General features: G+C 33.7%; 1 protein-coding gene and 1 long non-coding RNA gene across 2 annotated transcripts; one reads left to right on the plus strand and one right to left on the minus strand.

Annotated features, from left to right (window-relative positions):
• The first annotated feature begins 339 nt into the window (after nt 1-339).
• LOC149776258 (uncharacterized) lies at nt 340-2,879 on the plus strand. Its single transcript, XR_016416204.1, has 4 exons — nt 340-527; nt 1,406-1,562; nt 2,362-2,463; nt 2,844-2,879. It is a non-coding gene; the product is annotated as an uncharacterized LOC149776258 (long non-coding RNA).
• On the minus strand, nt 2,867-9,962 carry LOC149776259 (P2X purinoceptor 7-like). The gene is made up of 2 exons (XM_089942314.1): nt 9,713-9,962; nt 2,867-5,062 (listed from the first exon to the last, which is right to left on the minus strand). The coding sequence occupies exons 1-2, from the start codon at nt 9,716-9,718 to the stop codon at nt 4,805-4,807; spliced, it is 264 nt and encodes an 87-aa protein (XP_089798440.1). The 5' UTR covers nt 9,719-9,962; the 3' UTR covers nt 2,867-4,804.
• Nucleotides 9,963-21,239: the final 11,277 nt, after the last annotated feature.

Genomic DNA, 21,239 nt, shown 5'->3' on the forward strand with positions numbered 1-21,239 from the left:
AAAGTATATAACGTAAATTACATCATAATTACCCCTGGGATGTTAATGAGTAAGATGACAAAGATACCCATCTTAAAGGCACAATAGTGCAGAGTGTTTGTAATTTTGTGAATGTTACAGATCATGTAACTAGTGAAATGTGTCGACTTATAAGCTGAAATAACTCAAAATAACCTAGAGTTTGAGAAGATTAAACTGGGCAATTGATAAATAAACGAGAGAAAATGAATTTTTGTGGGGGCCCGCTTTAATTGAAACTTGTAGGTCACGAACTGTTACGGAAACCTCACGTGACCACAAAAACGTATACGTCATCTTCGTCCAGTGGTCGGGTTATGAGTCACGTGGTTGTAATTTAAATATCTACTATAAACAAAAATGGCGGACACACGTGAGAGTCAAAAACGTAAAGGTCGCCCGCGCTTGTCGCTTTCCGAGAAGAAACGTCGAAAAACTGTCTGAGAAACCGAACGGGACTTATCAAGGATTCGTCTTGGGGACCAGTTTGTTCGATGGAGAGCATTGATGTAAGAGTTAGGACTGGCATGAGCCACTGAAATGGCGAAGTTGTTGTTGGACAGGTAAGCCAATGACTGTCACATGGTGATACACATTAGTTTCCCCAGAATCAAGTGACTGTGATGTCTATGTATAAGTGTTCTCCATTTTTCAATATCTTGTTCCTACTGTATGTTTGAAAGCACACTGTTTTATTAATACAATGTTTGCACAAGGACTTTCTTTGTAATATGCCCAAAGTAGATGTGATCGGCTGATCAATATTTCACTCGATGACTGCATTGTGTGTATTTTATGTTGGGGTGGAATATATTATTTATTTTTTTATAACAACGTGCTCATAAAGGTCATTTTGTACACCTGTCAATTATCTTCGTGAGACAGGTTTTTTTAAATTCGGCGAGGGAACTTAGATACATTTACAAGCGTTATCATTATTTATATCATATATATCCCCCTCTCTCTCTCTCTCTCTCTCTCTCTCTCTCACCTTAGGTTAATGTGACATGCACATTACTTGCATAAAAGTTTAATAACCTTATCATGTAAACGTGATGGAACAAATAATAAGATTTTATTGTACATCTTTTAACAACTAGTAAATATATTATAAAGCACTGTATTGTCTACGGTTACAAAATGATCTCTAGTCATGATAGGAAAGGATGTTGCAGTGCTACCAGAATATATGGCTGGCAGATTGTTATCAGTTAAAGTTTTGAGCTGCAGTCAAGTTAGTTTTATTGATGTGAATTTTTTTAGATCTATTATTATGTATTCTTGCTTAAATGAAGTATTTCAGTTCTAAGTGTTTAACACAGTGCACAAAGAAACAGATTTAAAGCGTAACTTATAATACAAATGAATATTTAATTCATATTTTAAGTTACAAAGAATATAGCAAAAGATGAACCCAAGCATACAGAACCGATGGCCAGTACATTTTCATGCTTCACATCAACACCTGGCCAAGTGTTTTTGCAACATACTGAGAGAATGAAGACACCTTCAGTATCTGAAGTATTTGCTATTGAATCAGGAAGGTAAAAATGACAAATTTCTTGCAGATTTTTTTTTGTGTGTGGGTGGGGGTTGTCTTACAATTGTCATTCTGCTGAAAACAATGATGTAACAAATGCAATGCTGATAAAGGACATTATTATAAATGCCAGCAGGTTGAGTTCCCACTTCATGCTTTTCTTAGCTTGAGTTCGAAAAAAACCCTTGAATTTCGCTTTCTCAGAAGTGGGGTTGGGTATTTCAACTGTGCCACTTGATGCACAGAAAAAGGCATAATTTGAACTGTCATTGTTTTGGTTATGCAAAAACGTTCCGGTATACTGTGCTGGCTAACCTATTAATCACAGCTGGTTTTTTGTTCCCCACTCAATACTTAGAGGACCAGTGATTGCATATTGAAATTGTGCCTACATGCCTCATATGCTTTCTTTATGCTGTTTCCCATTTATACATGTATCTATGTCCCACATGCAGTTCTTGCAAACACCCTCTTCCCATCTATCCATTTAGCTCATGCTGAATGCACATAAGATATATTTAATTTAAAAATAAAATACTGAGATAACAGTTGAAGTTTGTTTTTGGAAACCACTGGCAGTTCATTAGAACTTTATTCATTAGGACTGGTGATATAACTTATTTGGGATTTAATTTACAATACTGTAAGTTCTTTTTAAATTTCATTTTTTATTCTTGGGAATTAAATGACTTGTTGGTTTCACTCTTTACTGTTATAAAACTTTTGGAATTGAAAAGCTGTTACTATTTTGATGATTGCTCTTCATGCATTTTTAACTTTATTTTATCTACCTACTTTTCAAGGTTGCCAAACAAATGGATAATATGGCTGTATTACAATGGTCCCAAGACATGAACCAGTTTTGGTTTTCATGCAAGACTGCTAGCAGCTATGGACAAGTTTTTGTGAGTTTTCAGTCCTTTTATTTGAAACATATATGTAAACATTTGCTATTGTATACTTTTTTATGAAATCAAAATTACAGTGCACAATCCTTATCTTCTGATTTCTTTTAATGTATTTTTTATCTATATATATTCATCACCAAATCTTCTAGGTATGTAGTTTATTAAAAGTAATTTATTTGAAATGTCATAGTAATGTGGAATATTGAAGGAACAATGATCTGAGGAAAATTTGAATCCTGCTACGCTAACTATTAGCCAGTTCTACAATGTAGCTTTCACTTTATGATATAAATCAAGTTGTCTTATCAATATGACGTCACCATGACAAAAGACACCAGCTTTAGGTGCTAAAGGTATTGATTGTGGCATTCTTTCAGAGTATCTTGAGGAGTGTCCTAAATCACATCACCAATGCACATGAGTAGATCCTCTCACATGGCCAAGGCATTAATAAATGTCTTCATGAACCTTACCTGGAGAACGAAGAGCTGACAAAGCCTTGGCTTGATGAAGATGATCCCAAGAAGAAAACCAAAGTGCTGAAAACCTTGGCACAGGTGCTCTTGGACCAAAGGTTCCTAAACAGTGGAGTATTACTTAAATTTCATGTATGCCATTTCAGGATTGCAACAATTGCATGGTATTTAAAAGAAAAATGTGAAGACCACTTTAGATATTTTTATTCTCAACTAAATAATAAATTACTGTATATATTTACCATTTGAAGATCTGAATAAGTTAGAATTCATAAGATGTGTGCACATGATACATGTATAGTGACTCTCCTTCTCAAGTCTTTGGTAATTTCAGGTATAATACATGCACATCAGGTATAAACAATTCCATGACACTCTATCAATAAACACTTCAGTAAAGATTTTATGCATGCAAAAATTACCAACAATAATGATTATTTAATAATTGTATTAATCTGTTAGCAGATTACAAATAACACATATTACAAGATACATGTTTTTGATAATTGCAGAAGCACTGCTGAGCTTGAAGTTTTTCATCAGCAGATCATGATGTACAGTGCCAAGAGATTTTCATACATCCCTCCTGTGTACAGGATTAGGAATGAGCTAGCTGCTTTGGACCACAATATACATAGTGGCTGAGGTGTAATGAGAAACAAAGAAGGGGAGATAGTGTAAGCTTGTTTCACTACAGGACATTATAAATAATTTTATATATTGATTGTGCATTATGATCCCTGCCTGGAGATCAGACGAATGGAGTATTATTCACATGTACAAGTCATGAAAACTTTGTATTAGATACAAGTCATTTTGCAACAATCGGCACACATTTATATTTGTGGTAAGGAATCTTAATATTTTCATGCATGCAGATCTTGTAATTAGTATTGTTATCATTCTAGTGGATATTTATTTTGATTTGATCTATGCAAGTCTAATAATTAGATCCAGTGATATGTATAGCACTTTCCCAGGGGACTGATACACTTTATTAAGGATATATGGGGTTTATGGAATATCCTTAGGACGTTTGGGGTAGATGCTGTCATCATGATGATTACTAGCTAATACCTGTTCATGAAAACTTGTTGCTTTCTGAAGGAATGGGCAAAAATGCATCCTGTCTCACATAGTATTTTGTGGATAGAACAAATAAGAACAAAAACAATCCCTCAACAACTCCTTCTTGGGAACTGATCATGAGGCTCTAATATTGGGTAAAAAGTTAATATGGGTTAGCATGGGGATGCTTGTCACACATGTTAAGAAAGTAAAATTTTCTTTAAAACAGGCATCAATGTTACAACCAAAAAAAAAAGCGGCAGATGGTCCGTCTACCCTTGCAAGGAAAAGAAAACATCCCCACATCAGGGAGCTTATAAAGAAAGCCCCTATTTGTCTACTTGAGGGAAAGCAGGGTATGCAGAGGAGAAGAAAACTAAAGGAAGATGATCCCAGGAGAATTTGTAGAAACCTGGCACCTCAAGAACCACCATCAACTCTAGTTTTGGTGTTGTGAAGGAGATCTCTCGATTTTAGTTATGTAAAATATGAAACAGTATCTGATATATGGAGGTGTCAGCTAAGGCAGGTTACACTTTATATAATATCCTGAAATATAAGTAGTTGAAAATAAAATAATGTATAATATTGTATCTGCAGTTGCTGAAAACTTTTTATATTGATTATTTATGATCGTGCCCACATTGTTTATAAGAAGAAATAAACTGGTGTTAAAAAAAATCTGAAAGCATTATTGTTTGACGCAATATTATGTGCATTTATAAGAAAACAATGAATAAAATCAATTGTATTCATTTATATACAAACTCATACATGCAAGAAAGTGTTTAAGTTCATGCAGGCCTAGAGGGGATGAAGCCAGTGTATTGTCCATCTGGATATCTGTCATGTATCTGCCAGAAACAGCAAAAGGGAATTACATGTCTCAATCCAGACCCCAACCTTCCATGTTGCCGTAGTATGAACTGCCTAAAGGTAGCATGACTGTTGGCACTCATCAAGTCAACTTTATCGTTGAGGACAAGAACATTTCGTCTGTACATCCTGGACAAGGCAAGTACAGCCTCATCAAGGATTAGATCTTGAAAAATCTGAAAAATTATTCCAATTGTAATATCCTATTTCTAAAATGTAAAAGAATATATTTTAAGAAATAATAGGAGCATGCACTTATTCAAATGTTATTCATCTTCGATCAGCAAATTCCACTGTGAAATACACGTGGATCAAAACTGCACATGGTTTTTATTTTGACATAAACACTGAGAGTTCCATTGCAACTAGAACTGATAGTTTATGTTAAGATGGACAGCTCAAAGTTTTTGGGGAGCATTTCTGGAAGTCAGAGACTCCTGCATTGGAATCAAATAGGAATGGCTGATTGCACCTTAGATTTGTTTCGTATAGTGAGGTACCCACATTGAAATCAGGTAATGAAAAGAATCTATTCAATGAGTATCAATTGTAAATTAAAACAAAGTCATTATCATTTGCATATGTATGCATGTCTGTTTTTGGACGGCTTACAATTTTAAAATTCTTTCACAGTGGTTGCAAAGAAATAACATGTACAACAATCATGTATGTACATCAATTATCAATCTTTGAGAGTCCATCTTGGAAACGAATTCATTGTAAATGTTGTATTGTAAGAGTAACTATCAAAGTTTTAATTCTGTTTGTAAACTGATGCAGTATTTTGATTTTATTGGTACAAGGTGCAAGTTGTACATTCATAGACATGTGCTACACATATCCTGTATACAGAAAGAGGTTATCTGTAATGTAGCCATCATACCTGTCAAGTTATTCATACCTTTTGTGATATACATTTTGTACATAAAAATTTTAAGCTTTGGCAATAACACGCTTAAGGAATATATAAAAGTTATTGAAAGAATTAAAGAAATTTCAAAATTGCCATTGAATCGAGTAAATTTGTTATACAAAAATCATTTGCAGTAATCACCAGTTCAAAGGTGGAAACATTGAATGCCAAACAGACTGGGCAATTAAAATTCTTACCCAAAAATGTTAGATCAGATATGAAGGAAAAAAAAGTTTCTTGCAAGCCTTCATGTCAGTCTTAATTCTGGATAAATAAAACAATTTAGGTTTATTAAGTCCTTATGTTTACCATGATATTGCATATATAGTATTATCTTAACATATTTTGGGGCTTTAGAAATACACATTAAGGCATGCATCATATTTAAAACAGAAGAATAAAAGTGTAGTATTTATTTCACAAGACTTAAATGGCTATATGAATTCTGTACATGTCTAAATTTTTTTAAAAACTGCAATCTAGTCAGGTCTAATTGCTGAACTCCAAAGTAAGATTGCATAGACTTTTTGTACCCATTTTGTATTTAAAAAAAATAAAACTAATAAATGTATTACTTAAGTTGGTTTATTAATTAAATTGAAAAAAGAGCAAGTTGACCTTAATAGTATTGAATGTTTGTATGCCACTAGCGTAGATCACTAATACCTATATACGAAATGATTTTAGCTAATCTACCTTTAGGCCCTCATACAAAGGAATTTATCTATTTTAAGTGTATCTCTGAAGCCGCTGTATATATTGGTTTGGAAGAAGGAAATAGAGTTGGCATTTCTACAGTCAACTGGAATACTATTCCAGAGCAAAGTTCCAGAGTACAGAGAAACATTTTTTGAATAATTCCTTACTTGGTTTGGGAATTTTATACTGTTTGGTAGACATGGATCACAGTTGTGGAGTATTACCAGGTAGCCTATACTTGAATAGTGATTGTAAATATTCAGGAGCACTATTATTGGATATCATGTACATTACATTGGCTTTTCTCAACCGGATTCAGTCTTTAATAGGTAATAATTTTAACTTACCAGCTAAAATTTTCCTTGCTTACTTTCTGGATTGATATAGCCTCAATGCACTTGTTTTAAGATGTGCCAGCTTTGCTATGATTTTATCATTTGAATTACTCCACACTGTGTTACAGTAGTCTAAATAGGGTTGTATGTAATTGTTATAAAAGTTTTCTGTACCTTATCCTACTGAAAAGCCATAAACTTGAATTCACTTTTTAACTGACATGTTCAGTCCATGATAGGTTATTATCTACCAAAACACCAAGTAGTCTATCATGACAAACCATTTGCAAATTTGTATCCTTCCATGTCAGACATAGTTCATCACTACCAAGATTTGTTCTTTTTTGCCATGTTGAGATAAGTAATATTTTAGTTCTTCCAGTATTTACCACTATGCCATTGCATGTGCACCAGTTGTCCAGTTTGTTTAGGGCATCCTGTAAATAAATTTATAGTTTGTGCTTTGTGTTTTGGATGTCTGACAATGTTGTGTCATCTGCATAGAGATCTGTAGATGAAATTGAGTCCTTTAGTAAAAAGTGGTAGGCCATTAATAAATAGTATCAATAGTAATGGACCTAAAGTTGAACCTTGTGGTACTCCATATCTAATTGTTCCAGGTTCCGACAGAACATTATTTATATAAACATGTTGTGTTCTCTCACTTAAGTTTGAAGTAAACCATCTAATTGTGCTTTCATCACATTGGTTGATTTTCAGTTTCTTAAAAGAATTTCATGTACACCAACCCATAAACTTTCCTGAAATCTACAAATAGAGATCCTATTATTCAACTTTGATCAAGTGGTTGAAGCCATTTATCAGTTAGAGAGATCAAGTCAGTCTCACATGAACGTTTCTGTCTAAAGCCTGATTGAATAGGGTGTAACAGCAACTGTTTCGTTAAATATGACATTAACGAGTCATGGACATGTTTTTCAATCAATTTTGACAAGTTTCGGTTGTACTGAAATTGGCTGGTAGTTATCAGCATCATTCTTAGAACCAGATTTGTACATAGGCATTACTTTTGCAGTTTTCCATATTTTGGGGACAGATGAGGTTGCAATATTTAAATTGATTATGAATGTTATGCTATCTGAAATAGCTGAGGCAGAAGTTTTAAAGAGTGGTGGACCAATCTGATCAAGTCCTGTAGCTTTCTTGATATCAAGTTTACTGAGCCATTTTTTAGCAGTTTTTTATACCTGTGGGATAGAGAAACATCCCTCCTTTGAGATTTTTCAGTTCATTATAGTTGTTTTCTATCACTGGTTCTTTTAACTTAGTGGTAACGTTAGTGAAAAAAAATCACTCAGAATATTTGCAATGGCAGTGTCATCAGTGACTTTTGTGTCATTTACCAGAAGTGAGTGAATTTTATTTGTCTGATCTTTGTGTGTTACCCCCAATGAGTTCACTGAAGACTTTCCAAATGGAGTTTGTGTTGCTCTTTGTGTTTTCAAGCATTGATTGATAAAAAGTTTTTTTAGCCTTTTCAACCATACTTGTTATGTTATTTCCCCATACTTGATATTGTGCATGGTTTCCCATAGCCTTCAATTGGTCTCGTGTCTTCATAGTATCTAGAATTTCAGTAGTAAATCAGTTAGGTTGGATTTCATATTTTACTCAATGTACTTTTAGTGGTGCATGCTTAGAGACTACATTCATAAATCAGTCCACACTTTTAGAGCATCACATATGTCATCAAAATTTTGGATAATATTCCATGGAACTTTATATAGGTCATCTTGAAATTGTTATTTACTTCAATTTTGGAAAGATCTGTCAGTGATAGTTTTGTGTGTATTGTTCCTATTTATGTTGCATTTAACCTTTCTTGTCAAAAAAGTAGGATAGTGGTCATTAAGTCCAACATTTGGTACATTAACACAAGACACATTGTTTGGTAGGTTGGTATAAATGTGATCAATAAGAGTGCTTGATATTTCTGTTACACTTGTGGGCTCATTTACCAGCTGGACTAGGCCTAATGATTCAAAAAATTCCATCCAGTTACTCCTTATTTGAGTATTGAGTAGGTCCTTATTTACACTGCTGAGTATATATGTTTCTTTCTCCTGTGCATGAACATTTTCTATTTGTTTCAAAGAGTTATCGTTCCAAATTGCTTTGGAGGAAGGTGACCAATAAATGAAACCAACTAGGAATGAATCTGCATTATTTTGAGAAATTTCCACCCAAATACTCTCAATTTCATGTGACCTCAAGTCAGGTCGCCTTTCTGCATTTACATCTTTTAATGTATACAAGACCACCCACCCCCACCCACCCCGCTGTCTCTCTGTCCCTGCATAATGTTTTTTTGTAGCCTTGACAGTGAAATAGATTATCCTTGTGGCTAGCATTTAATTTGGTTTCAGTGAGTCCTAAAACATGCATATTATTTTCCTTGGAAGATAACATTAACTTAATCTGTTCTATTTTTTCCACTATACCTTGTACATTTAAGTGACCCATGTTAAAACCTTTTGTATTTAGTTTCATATCAATTATATGTATTTCATCGTGCAATGAGGCACTCTATGAGATTGTCTCCATAATACTTTTACCATTTTGGTATTATATAAGGTGGCCATATAAATGAGGTGGCCTCTGTATTTTCTATGGTATCTGTGCATAGTCTTCCTTTATCAAATCATATTGGGGTGGAGTGTTGAGTAGCAACAAAAAGTAAAGCAGTTTAAACATACATTGTTTGGTAAAATAACTAATCCTTTAATACAAGTATGCGTTTTCGAAGTTGTGCAAAACACTACTGACATAGATATTGGAGTCTTTGCCAAGTTACTTAGTACCAAACATTTTTCAATATCTACCAATACTTGTTTTGCAAGATATAAATAAACAATTACCCTCATTCTTGTCTGCCTTGTCTGAACTATGTGTAGAGCTTGGTTAGCTCAGTTTTTAGGCTGCACAGCATGTCTTCCTCCTCTCCCCATCTGGTTTTTCAACTTCTTGCTCCATGCTTCATCCTCCCTCTTCCTCTTAAAGGTCGCTGTAGACTTGAGCTTGAAAGTGAGCTGATTTAAGTCTAATGAATTTTAATATGTAAATGTATTTCATAATTTGACAACTAATATATTCATGATTACTTATCAAACTTATAGGAATATAGTGCTAACTTTGGATCAGAAATTAATACATGAGAGGTTGGGATTTGATGGAAGTTTTTTTGGGCTGGATCAGGTCAAGTGTTGGGTGGGTTGGGGATCCAAAATTTAAAAAGGGCCCCTACTTTCCTCGAATGGGCACCAAAGCAAAGTCTATGTGTCTATTTACTCAGTGTGCACAATACCAAATAAACATGTGCAGGAATAAAGCTGTGGTCAAACTTCAGCTTACAAGTGACTGTACGTTTGTGTGTGTACTATTTTATGATTTGGCCCCTTAGTTTTGAACCTAGATTCCATATTCTAGTCGCAGATTTAAAAAAAAGAAAAAGCTTATTTAAAACCTTGTGTATGTAAAGTATTAACTTGGAGAAGCACACAAATTCTTTTCCGCTTTGTTTGAAACATCACAAAGATGGGTGTTAGGGGTCCACTGGTGACAATCTGGTTAGAATTTATAAATGTATTAATGAAATTACTCAATTTTGAGCATTTTTAAATATCCCTGATGCTTTTCATTTATAAAATTGAGTGGTGGGGACGCGAGGGAGTACGAATTCTACTGAGCAAGAAATAGAGTGAGTACCTGTGGGCTTTTGCAATACTGTACAGAGCACGTCGATTTAAATTATTCTCGTACCACAAAAACTTTGAAATATAACAATAAAAGTAGTTCTACATACATTTCATTGTTTCCTCTCAAAATTAAAATTAGAAAGGAAAAGGATAAGAAGAAAAGAACGAAATCAGAAGAAGCTCGTACTCACCGTTGTTGATATTTTGGGCGGTCTCGTAGCGTGGTTGTGTTTAACGTCATCATCTTCAGTGTTTACAATGTGGCCTATAATTATGCAAATTTCGGTCACCGGAATTATGTGTGTTGTTCATTCGGGATCTGCCGATCACTGCCGAGCGGGATTTCAACATGGAGACGATAGATTCGTTACTCTACGTACGAAGATTTCAGAGAGCTCGTATTTCATAACAAGAACCCCTACGTACTTGATATTATCCCAGAAATGCCTTTTAAATAGTATTTAATCAGTTGATATACATAAATGTCCCAACATTTTTGCAAGAAAATTCACCCTCAGCTGCACTATTGTGCCTTTAATCAATGTGCCAATTTATTTTTACCTGCGCCACACTGTAAAGATTTAAGTGATGGAATGCAATCGGACGTTGGTGTAACTAATCCTCAGAATTCAGAAATAATGAATAATCTGGACCAGAAACTGTCAAATATACGTCTACAAGAAAAGAGTGAACTGAAACATCTCTTATTTGAATATGAGCACTTGTTTCCAGATATTACAAAAGGAACAAATACAATCTACCATGAAAATGAAATTGTCGATACTACACCTGCGAAACAGCAACAGTACAGAATGAATCTTTTCAGATGTATTGTCACGTGTATAGAAGTACTAAATAGTTTCGTGTTTATTTCGTGTCTTTCGTAAGACGTAGTCTCATGTCATTTTAATTATATGTATATTTGACTAACATGTAAAAGAAAGCTTCATAGTATAAAAAATATATTGCTTTATTGTTTATTAGGAAAGGTGTTATGTATATCTAATTTGTATTGTTTGTTAGTCTTTATTCCATGATTATATGTTATGTGTATCTATATCGTGTTTTTGACTTTGGTCCGTAACTGAGTTTAGGGCATACCTGACAAAAATCGTATTATTTTTGAAATAACATACTAACATCGTATTAAACAGCTATTGTGTCTCTGAAATTTTATAATTATATTAAGGTCCTTATTAATTGGAGGTTGTCACGTTGTGAAGACAGCCCATGTTGTGTATATTTGATTTAATTTATATTTGATTTAATTTAATTGTTTGTAAGTTTCACAATCTTTGTATTTTTGATTTCATAACATGTCAAAGTAATGTAATTTTGTTTACTAGGAATTTGATATTTTCCAGAAATTAGTTTGACCTGACTGTTTAGTCGTAAACACCGAACTTTGTATATTTTGCTGTCCTAGTTCCTGGCCTTTATTGAGAATCAAGTAAACAACTTTCTTTTTCTTAATTCATTTTTAATGTGTGAATCATAATAGTGAAATCTAGGCTGTACTGGAATACGTGATCTTAGACATGTGAATACCATCTAAAATGTTCTGGAATGTGATCTCGTGACCCTCATACGGGTATCTGTTTTGCGCATTATTTGTCAGTAAAAGCTTTGTCTAAAGAGAAATAATCTCAGTCGGGCTTTTACTTTACAAGGGCAAATGTCTGTTTGTGACCAGTTTGGAGTTACATTTTAATTTTTATTCAAATTATTTGGATTCTAAAAGATTAATTCTTTTTCCTTGAATTATTTGAGTGCTCATACAGAATTCTAGGACAAAGACATTTATTTAAATTTTATTCGGAATTTCAAACACCGGAATATTATTTTATGTAGCTCACAAAGAATTGTAAACATCAGCGCTATACTGACTACAGCATACGTCATCGCCCTCCATTTTGTATTTTACGTCGGGACTCGAACTTACATTCAATAGAACATTTCATTACTAGGATTTCTAAACTTTAATTCGTGAATTTCTTTTGGTTTATTTCTGGATTTGCTTTCTTAAACCCGTATGTTATTTGTTTTTCATTTTGACATTTTTTTTCCAGGGAACTAAATTATTTGTTAAGTTTTCAAAGCTTGTTGTTTTCACGCTTTCTTTTGTTACTGTTTATTAGAACCTAGACACGTAACATAAGACCCCACATGTACACAACTTATCTGGGGTGGAGAATGTCGCCACGACATGGGCGACTGACCTTTGTTGCGCAAGATTACGGCTTGAATCAACACTGGATGGAACAAAGGGTCGGCTATCTTCAAAGGCACGAAGTAACTGGTAAAACCGGACGGGGTTGTTTGTTCACACCCAAGCCTTGGCCTAGCTGCGGGATAATGAATTTTTGACATCCGCGTGAGAAACTAGGCAGACTACAGATCAAAGCGACCCCAGTATCAAATCATGCGGTGCACCTGTACGAAGTAGGCCCTTATTCGACAGGTCATTTTACGATCACTTCAGTACTTGCCAGAATTTTGACAAACACAGAGGTCTAGCAAGTTAGGGAGTGAATTCCAATAGGCGTACTCCAAATGCACGGCATTCGTGAAAGAGAGAGCGAGAATTCAGACGTGAAAAGCTTCTTAAAGGTAAGAATTCTTCGCCCAAATGTGTTGAACATTACTAACTGAGAGTTGTAAATTTATATGTAGTGTGTAGAAATTGATTGCTAGAATTGTGTTGGTATGTAGAAGTTACCTTTATTAGTGTTAATCTCACCTACATATTTGAGTTATTTATCTCACGTAACGTTCTGTAGAGAAATTAATAGTATACAAGATTGAATTACGTAGATTGTTAGCCTGTGATCAGAATTAATTTTGGAATTTGCTGATGTGTGCATCGTATTGACTTATTGAATTTATTAATGGGTTATATTAGAACTTATACTTATTTTAATTTTGATTTTGAATACATAGTTGTGAAATATACAGAGTTAGGCATGTTGGGCTTGTGAACATATCGTGAGGTATCTTCATATTTGTATTTGAACATTGTGTGTACCTCTTATGATTTGTATGTTAAGGAATGGGTCTGATTGTTGTGAGGTTGGTAGTTATAATATCGAGAGCTAAGAATGTGTGCTCATGTCAGGGAAGTTGTTGATGCATGAATCAGGAGTCGTTAATACCGTTGCTGTATTATTACCCTTATTTTATCGTACAAGCTTATATGGAATATTTCTATGTGAGTGTATTTATGACCTAATGATTTTAGTCGCGATTATGTTGTTGAAAGGTTGTTTGTGGGTGTGAGATTGTCTAGGTCGAAAGAAGACTAGACTATACGTCCCTTATTATTTACAGGGAAGCTTTCGGTACTGTTTTGGAGTTGTTCGGGTTGGACCGAGTGCCACCCAAAGGTGACGAAGTAGGGAGAAATTGTTATAGAGGTCACGGGACCGGGTAGAATAACGGAGGCAGAAGTTTGAAGGCAGAGCGGATAACGGAAGTTGAGGATGTGGAAGGGTGAAGGACGTATATGAGGGACGGAAGGGCTACTGGAGAACCAGTTAAGAAAAGGAAATAATACAGATGAGTAAAGTAGGAGGGACAGGTGGAAACACTCTAACTTTGCATATCAGATGATAAAATTTGCAGATTAAATAGGTCGACCGAGTAGAAAAGTATGGAAATTGAATTGTGTTGTTTAATTATTTAGATCTGTTATTAAATTGTTATTCCTCTCATTTTATTTTTTGTATATTATCCATCTAGACCCTCGGCATTGCTGAATGGGTGCTCGGAGCTATATATCCATCTATTTAAACAATTTAAATTGTACGTACTCCTACGAGATTAGCAATACTATCCTAGGTGACAACATTACAGAGGTAAACATGCTTATAGGAGTTGAGTTCATTGTGTATTTATTTAAAAAAATTAAGAATATTCTAGAAGCAAGTTGTTTACGAATTTCGTGCGAAGTTTACACTCATGCTGGTTCTGTTATTGTGTCTGAACTTTTTCTATTAATGTTCATTACTTCAAAAACTACTAATTCGTGTCATAATATCCAAAGTGGAATCAGCCTTATTGTGGTGTTCTGTTTTTAATCCAGAGGTATTTTTTAAATTATTCACAAGAATTTCAAAGTGCTCAATATTCCGTACTTAATCACACTTTTGGGATTATTGTAAATTAATTTAAGGTATTTCTGGATTATGTCGTTGTGATACATCAAGACAGTTTGCACATTAACACATTTGAGGCTATTTGCACATCAACAAATTCAAAGATGGAATTCATTAGCACATAAGTACGGTCAGGTTTCGAATTTATTCGAAACATCACTGAAATTCATTCGGAATACTCTGTACATTTGAACTTATAATAGAACTTATAGGACTCTCTGGGATTTAATTCGCAATACCGTAAGTTCTTTTCTTATTTTAACTTGGCATTCTCTGGACATAAATTATTTGTTGAATTTTGCAACACTATTCTATTATTAAGTTTAGCACCATAGAGTCGTTACAATATTTTCTTAAACGTGCTATAATAATGACGAAAGATAATGTATTATTTATAGAAAATTACAAGAATTCCAAGAGGAAAAAAATGATTAAAATTAATATATTAAGATATTATTACGGACAATTACCCATATTAATGATCATATCATGATATTCATTTGTGTGAGATATGTACCTATTTGCGAGGGTACATTTTAATTTCTTCTTCTACTACTACTACTATCACTACTACTACTACAATTACTAATAATAATAATAATAATAATAATAATAATAATAATAATAATGGCAGTGATGGCGATGGTGGTGCTGCTGCTGCTGATGATGATGATAATAATGATGATGCTGACTTTAAATCAGACTTCATTTTATAGACAATAAAACCAGCAATTTTTCACACGATATGCTCGATGGAAATATATATTTGCTTTAAGTGTAGCTCTCCGATGATAAATAGTCATGCATGTAACCAGGATCGTCCTTAGGGTAAGCCGGTTCTATAGGGCCACGCGCCTTAGGGACTCTGCGTTCCAAATGACGAAGAAAAATAGACATACTACATTAACTCAACAGGCGTGTTATCGTAGCTAGCATGGCACCTTAGGCCACGCAAACAATATTAGGCTGGGCCTAGATAGAGGAAAAAACAATCCCCTCGTAAACAGCTACATGAGATAAATCGTATTAAACTGATCTTAATACACGCAAATCTTGTGCGACAATTAAATTGCCCATTAGGGTTGGTATATACATCTGTTTGCAACTGAGCTGAGAAATTATGAAAAATATAACAAAATAATACTTTCCAATTCAATTTACATGAGATACATGACATCCATTTATGACTTAGGGACCCACCATTTCATTTTGGGAGTGGTGGTGGAAATTGCTGTTTCTCCGTTGGTAGAGCGTCTGATTGGTAGTCTAAGGGTCGCGGGTGCGATACCTTCCCACGACAGAACCAAGGCCGTATACCTCGGTATGTCATTGGGAATGGCACTTAGCTTCCACTTCATTGGGATGATACAGCCATCAATGTCCATAAAAGTACTGGTATCCACCCAGTTCACACACACACACACACACACAAACACGGCATTTTTTTCAACAGTAATGAATAAGCCACCAATTGAAATTCCAGTAGTTTAGGGACAAAATACTTGGAAAGTTTTTTTTAAACTCCTAATTCAAACCTTTGGATATATAACAGTTTGAGTTATTCGTCAAAATATTTAATAAATGGAAAGTATGACAGAAATAAGGAAATGGTGTGAACATATAACGCATTAATTGCAGAAGTCAAATGAAGTATAAACTTATTTATATTTAAATGAAAAGCAACAGACAAAATATTAAATAAAAAATGTAAAACAAAATGTACGGTTGGGCTGCAACAGCTACTGTCAGACACATTAGTACTAAAATCGAAACCCTTTTTCCTTTTCGGTCTACAAACGTGAAGTGTAGACAATTTACTGTATATAAACAACAATAGTACCTAGGGAGGTCCCTTAGGGTAGTAGATATATCTGCTTTGTGCAATAGATTTTAGATAATTCTTCGTACTAAAAGTAGAAAGATCGTACAATAATCCTTTTCTGTGCTAAATATTCCTTTGAAAACTGCAGCAGTCAATAGTGCTTGCTAAAATGTGCAAATATAATTCATGAATGTGAAACGAATGAACAATGGTACTAATTATTATTGAACTTTTACTGGATTCAGTTCGGATTTCATGAATGTAATGTATGGGTGTGATTCACATTACTATTCATATTGTGTTCCTATTTGCCTGAGTGTCAATATAGGTTGAAATCATACAAGAGTCGAATATAAATAACAAATGCAACTTAATATGATCAATTAATGAAAATAAAATATTTTATTTCTTAACATAATTCCCTTTTAACAGATCTTTTTTGTCAAGTATAACATTATCAGCTCCTTCTCTTTTTTTTTTTTTTTTTTTGTTGCTGCAAAGATTATTCTTCAAATGCGCCTCTTCGGTATTTAGCTACTCTCATCCAAATATTCATATTACGATCTGCGTTGAAGAATGTCTCAGAATGCATCCAGAAACAGACAGAGAAAAATATACAATCGCCCATTCCAATGGCTATTGACACGTGAACGTAAATTTTGTTTCGGCCTACTTCACGGTAAGAAAAAATGTCATTATATGTTTCTTTAAACAAAATTGACGTTCAAGTGTCGATAGTTATTGGAATGGGCGATTGTATTTTTTTTCTCTTGTAAAGAATTCATATATATTCTTACATAAATTATAGTCCAATTTCGTTGACGCTTCTTAAATTTATTGCTGTCAATTCCCTAAGCTTGCAGGCAGCTAAATGAAATATAACTTTTCTTGATATTTATGCAAATGCAATCAACGAGTAAGCGTTTTTACTAAATTTCAATTATATTTCTTATATTTGTTTTGCATTTTAGTTATTTTTACTCAGTTTTACTTGTTCATATTAAAATTTTATTGAACGCATTTGTTGCTAATTTGTTATTAAACCTGATGATATTTTGAAGAAAATGATAACTGTTTAAGTGGTAAATTTTATATTTTTACTATAATGTTACTTAATTAGAATGAAATGATGACTTATTCAGAGATAAAGGAATCATCCAAGTCTTGTTAGTTTTATTAAGTGTACCTATTTTTAATAACTTTTTCCAATATTTTCATGATTTTGTAATTAAATAATTAACGTTTTAGACAAATTTGTTCACGTTTCATTAACTGATTAAACGTTGGAAAGAAACACAACTATTCTAGTAACAAAGGGACATTATTATATAGTTCTATTCAATTTAGTTGTGTTAACATTATTTTGAAGGAAATGTGCCTTTCTAGTAATAATTCTTACATTTAATATAGGATTAAACGATCATGGTTGCGTATTTATCGTTGTGTAAAATGTACCTAATCACTCACAAAGTAAAAAAAAAAGTCTGGAGGACTTTATGTTAATTTTGTGAATGATTAGGTAAAATGTACGCATCGATAAATACCCAGCAATGATCATTTAATCCTTATAATTCCAATTTACTTTCTTTATGTCATCAGATTAACAGGTTTCATCAGTAAAACATTCACTTTTATGTAGATCAAAGTTGTCTTTCAGTAACCTATTAACTGCGATAGAATACATAGTCCGATCTTCGTTAGCCAAGAGTTGTCGATTCTTTATACAGTAATATAGGGTAGAGTAGCGGGTTATGCCATTAATATATTGTCATGATCATTATTTTATTTTTACAAAATGGTTGCTGCTGTTTCAACCAGGCTATTCCTTTTTTCCTGAAATTACGCTTGCGTTTGGCATGTGTTGTTATAGCATACGTTGTTGATACGTTCTACACATTTCGATCTTTCAAAAGCAAAATCGTGTCCATTTTTAGTGAGATCCCTTGCTTGACATATGACTGACCTTTGCTCTTCGGGAAAAGAGGTTAGTGTTGGAGTGCAAGATGTGGAATTGCATTATTCCAACTTCCAACGGTCGACTTTAATCTGGGGTTTGTACATTTTGATCAGAAATACAGGAGAGGATGGGTGGGTGCTTGTTGTTATTATTAGGGTGTAATGCGTTGATATATATAAAACTTCACATCAAATGACATGGAAACAGGGAACCAAAAGTAGTCCGAAGAAATTATCTATGTGAAAAAAAAAATTCCAGATCAGTATCACGTGACCGTTTACATGCAATTCAATTGTAAAAACTCTGATCAATTTATAAATATTGGAATTAGTTTGAATATAATGATTTCTACAAACGTTTCCTAAACATATTGAGAGTTTAAAAGAAAGATAACTCTTTGAGAAAAAGGGACATCATTCTGATATTTCATTTAAATCTTAGTTATACTGAAATAAAATACAAGTCTTGTGGAAATGAAGTAGTACAAGTTTTATATTGTACTTAAATTTTGATTGAATATTACTTATTCATTCGATAAAAAATAAGTTTTGTCTTTTGGAAAACGGGAAGGGATGGAGGAGAACGGGAGGGAAGGGAAGGGAAGGGAGAAGAGGCTGCATAGGGCTGTTTATATATACTTTTCATTGGGTGAATAAAAACAATATCAGAAAATTCCGATCTATTTTCAAGACAAAAAGATTCGAGTGTTCCGTAAGCAATACAAGAAATTCGTCTCATTCTTTTTTGGTTTATGCTCAGTTCTATAATAATGTACGAATTTTGCATTCGCATTTAATTTAATGATAAAATCAAATGACGCCCAAAACGTATAATAAGACTTAATGATAAATCTGGAGTTTATAGTTTAATTTATCGACAAAATCAGGGGATGTCCAAAATTAATGCATGATTTGAGGAAAAATTCCAAGAACATCAGAAATTTATAAGATAGGTACGCTCTACAGATATTTTAAGAACTTTTAAGAGCGTGACAGGTGTAAGGTGACGTGGTTTACATTTGCAGCATGCAGAATGGAGAGAATGTTGGCATTCCTCTATTTTAATTTCACGTACGGTGGCTAAAATGTCCTTCGATATTGTTCTTACAGAAATTGTACATATTCTATATACAAATCGACATTATCCTAAATAGATAATATGATTAAAAAATAAAATAAAAATATATCCTAGCATAATTTTGACATAAAATTCGAAAGTATCCCACATGGATTATAATTTTGACGATAAAATCCAACGATATCCTAAATTTGGTATTTAACTTAACGATAAACTCTTATGGTATCCAACTATTATTATTCTTATTGATAACAACCGAAGATACTTCAAAGGCCTCAGGACAGGGAAACCAAGATAGCGGCCTCAATTCGAACTCCCAGAATGCATTACTGCAGATCATGTGACCTCGTAACGCAAGGTTAAGGGACACTCAAATGACACTCAGATTTTGGGTGTCCATAGGAAACGAGTCGGAAAAATAGCATGGAAGTACAAAAAATATGGGATTTAATCCGCTTTCTAACGACACCAAAGGCATCTTGTCTTCGTTGGTCGGAGGTTGAAAATGAATTCCATGCTAACATTCCCTGAACAAACAATCATTGACTTAAAACCATAATAACGTGTTTGATGATGTCTTATTTTTTAACCAAGTTCATCCCTATAATTGCCTTATGAGCCCTTGAGTAAAGTATGGAAAAGGCATGACACCAATTATTTAATTCTTTCTTGATTCGCACTGATAATCAAGAATGAGCAGTAATGTCCATTATGTACGATCTGGAAACAGCATGAAAGTGATAAACTGCAGTTAGGATCATTTTGTAATTCCTTTTTGCTGCAGGCGAGGCAAAGTCTTGGTTTTTACATGTGTACTTGTGTTATGGTATGCATCTTTGTGAGCGAGTGAATACTTGCTTGTGATTAATACGGAGAAGCCAGAAACTGAAACCTCAGAAACATTTTAAGAGTTGGTACCTGAAATAATAAAAATGGCATCCGTGAAACATCGATTGACAGAAAAGACACACAACAAAGATTAAACAGATTTCACATCAATTGTTTGAGAACCAGCAATGAATGCATGGATCACATTTAATAAACAAAGCAAAGTCACTGATAAAGAGGTTATTTATTAACAAGCATTTTTGTTAATGTAAATAATTTCTGAAGTTCCCATGCAAAGGTTTGGCACCAGTTTTGTAGATTTTGAATAGTGAAGTAATTTGTACTTTCACGTCGCTTTGAAGAAAAGGCCAGGTCTTGCTATATTGCTCATTTGTCTAAATAGTTTAAGTTCTGGAATATCTACAGTCTGAAAGTCAAACCTGTAGTACATTTAATTTGCGATTCTGAGGTCTTAGGTTTGATACCAGGTTCTGATAAGTTGAAGGTAAAATGAACGCCAATCCAGTGCTAGTGGTCTTCTATTAAAGTGCGTTTAATACTACCGAGTCTACATTACACGATTATTGCCAATATGGAGAATACGTAAAAATGTTGACTCTGTTGTTACTGAATGTTAACACAAGAAACATAATATTGACATGTTCAGTAATACACAAATTACACTGGACAACAAATTTTTACAAAAGTCATGTTACTGAAATAAAATTAGTCAATTCTTATCAATTTTTATGTGCTGAACACGAATATGACAGTCAAATTGCAAAATTGGCTCTAGTTTTTTTGTAATCTGCAAGAAATTAATGTTTACATAACGAAATGCATTCCAATAGT

Source organism: Sinohyriopsis cumingii, chromosome 18 (genome assembly GCF_028554795.1).
Source record: "Sinohyriopsis cumingii isolate HCF-2022 chromosome 18, ASM2855479v2, whole genome shotgun sequence".
Classification (NCBI taxonomy): Eukaryota; Metazoa; Mollusca; class Bivalvia; order Unionida; family Unionidae; genus Sinohyriopsis; species Sinohyriopsis cumingii.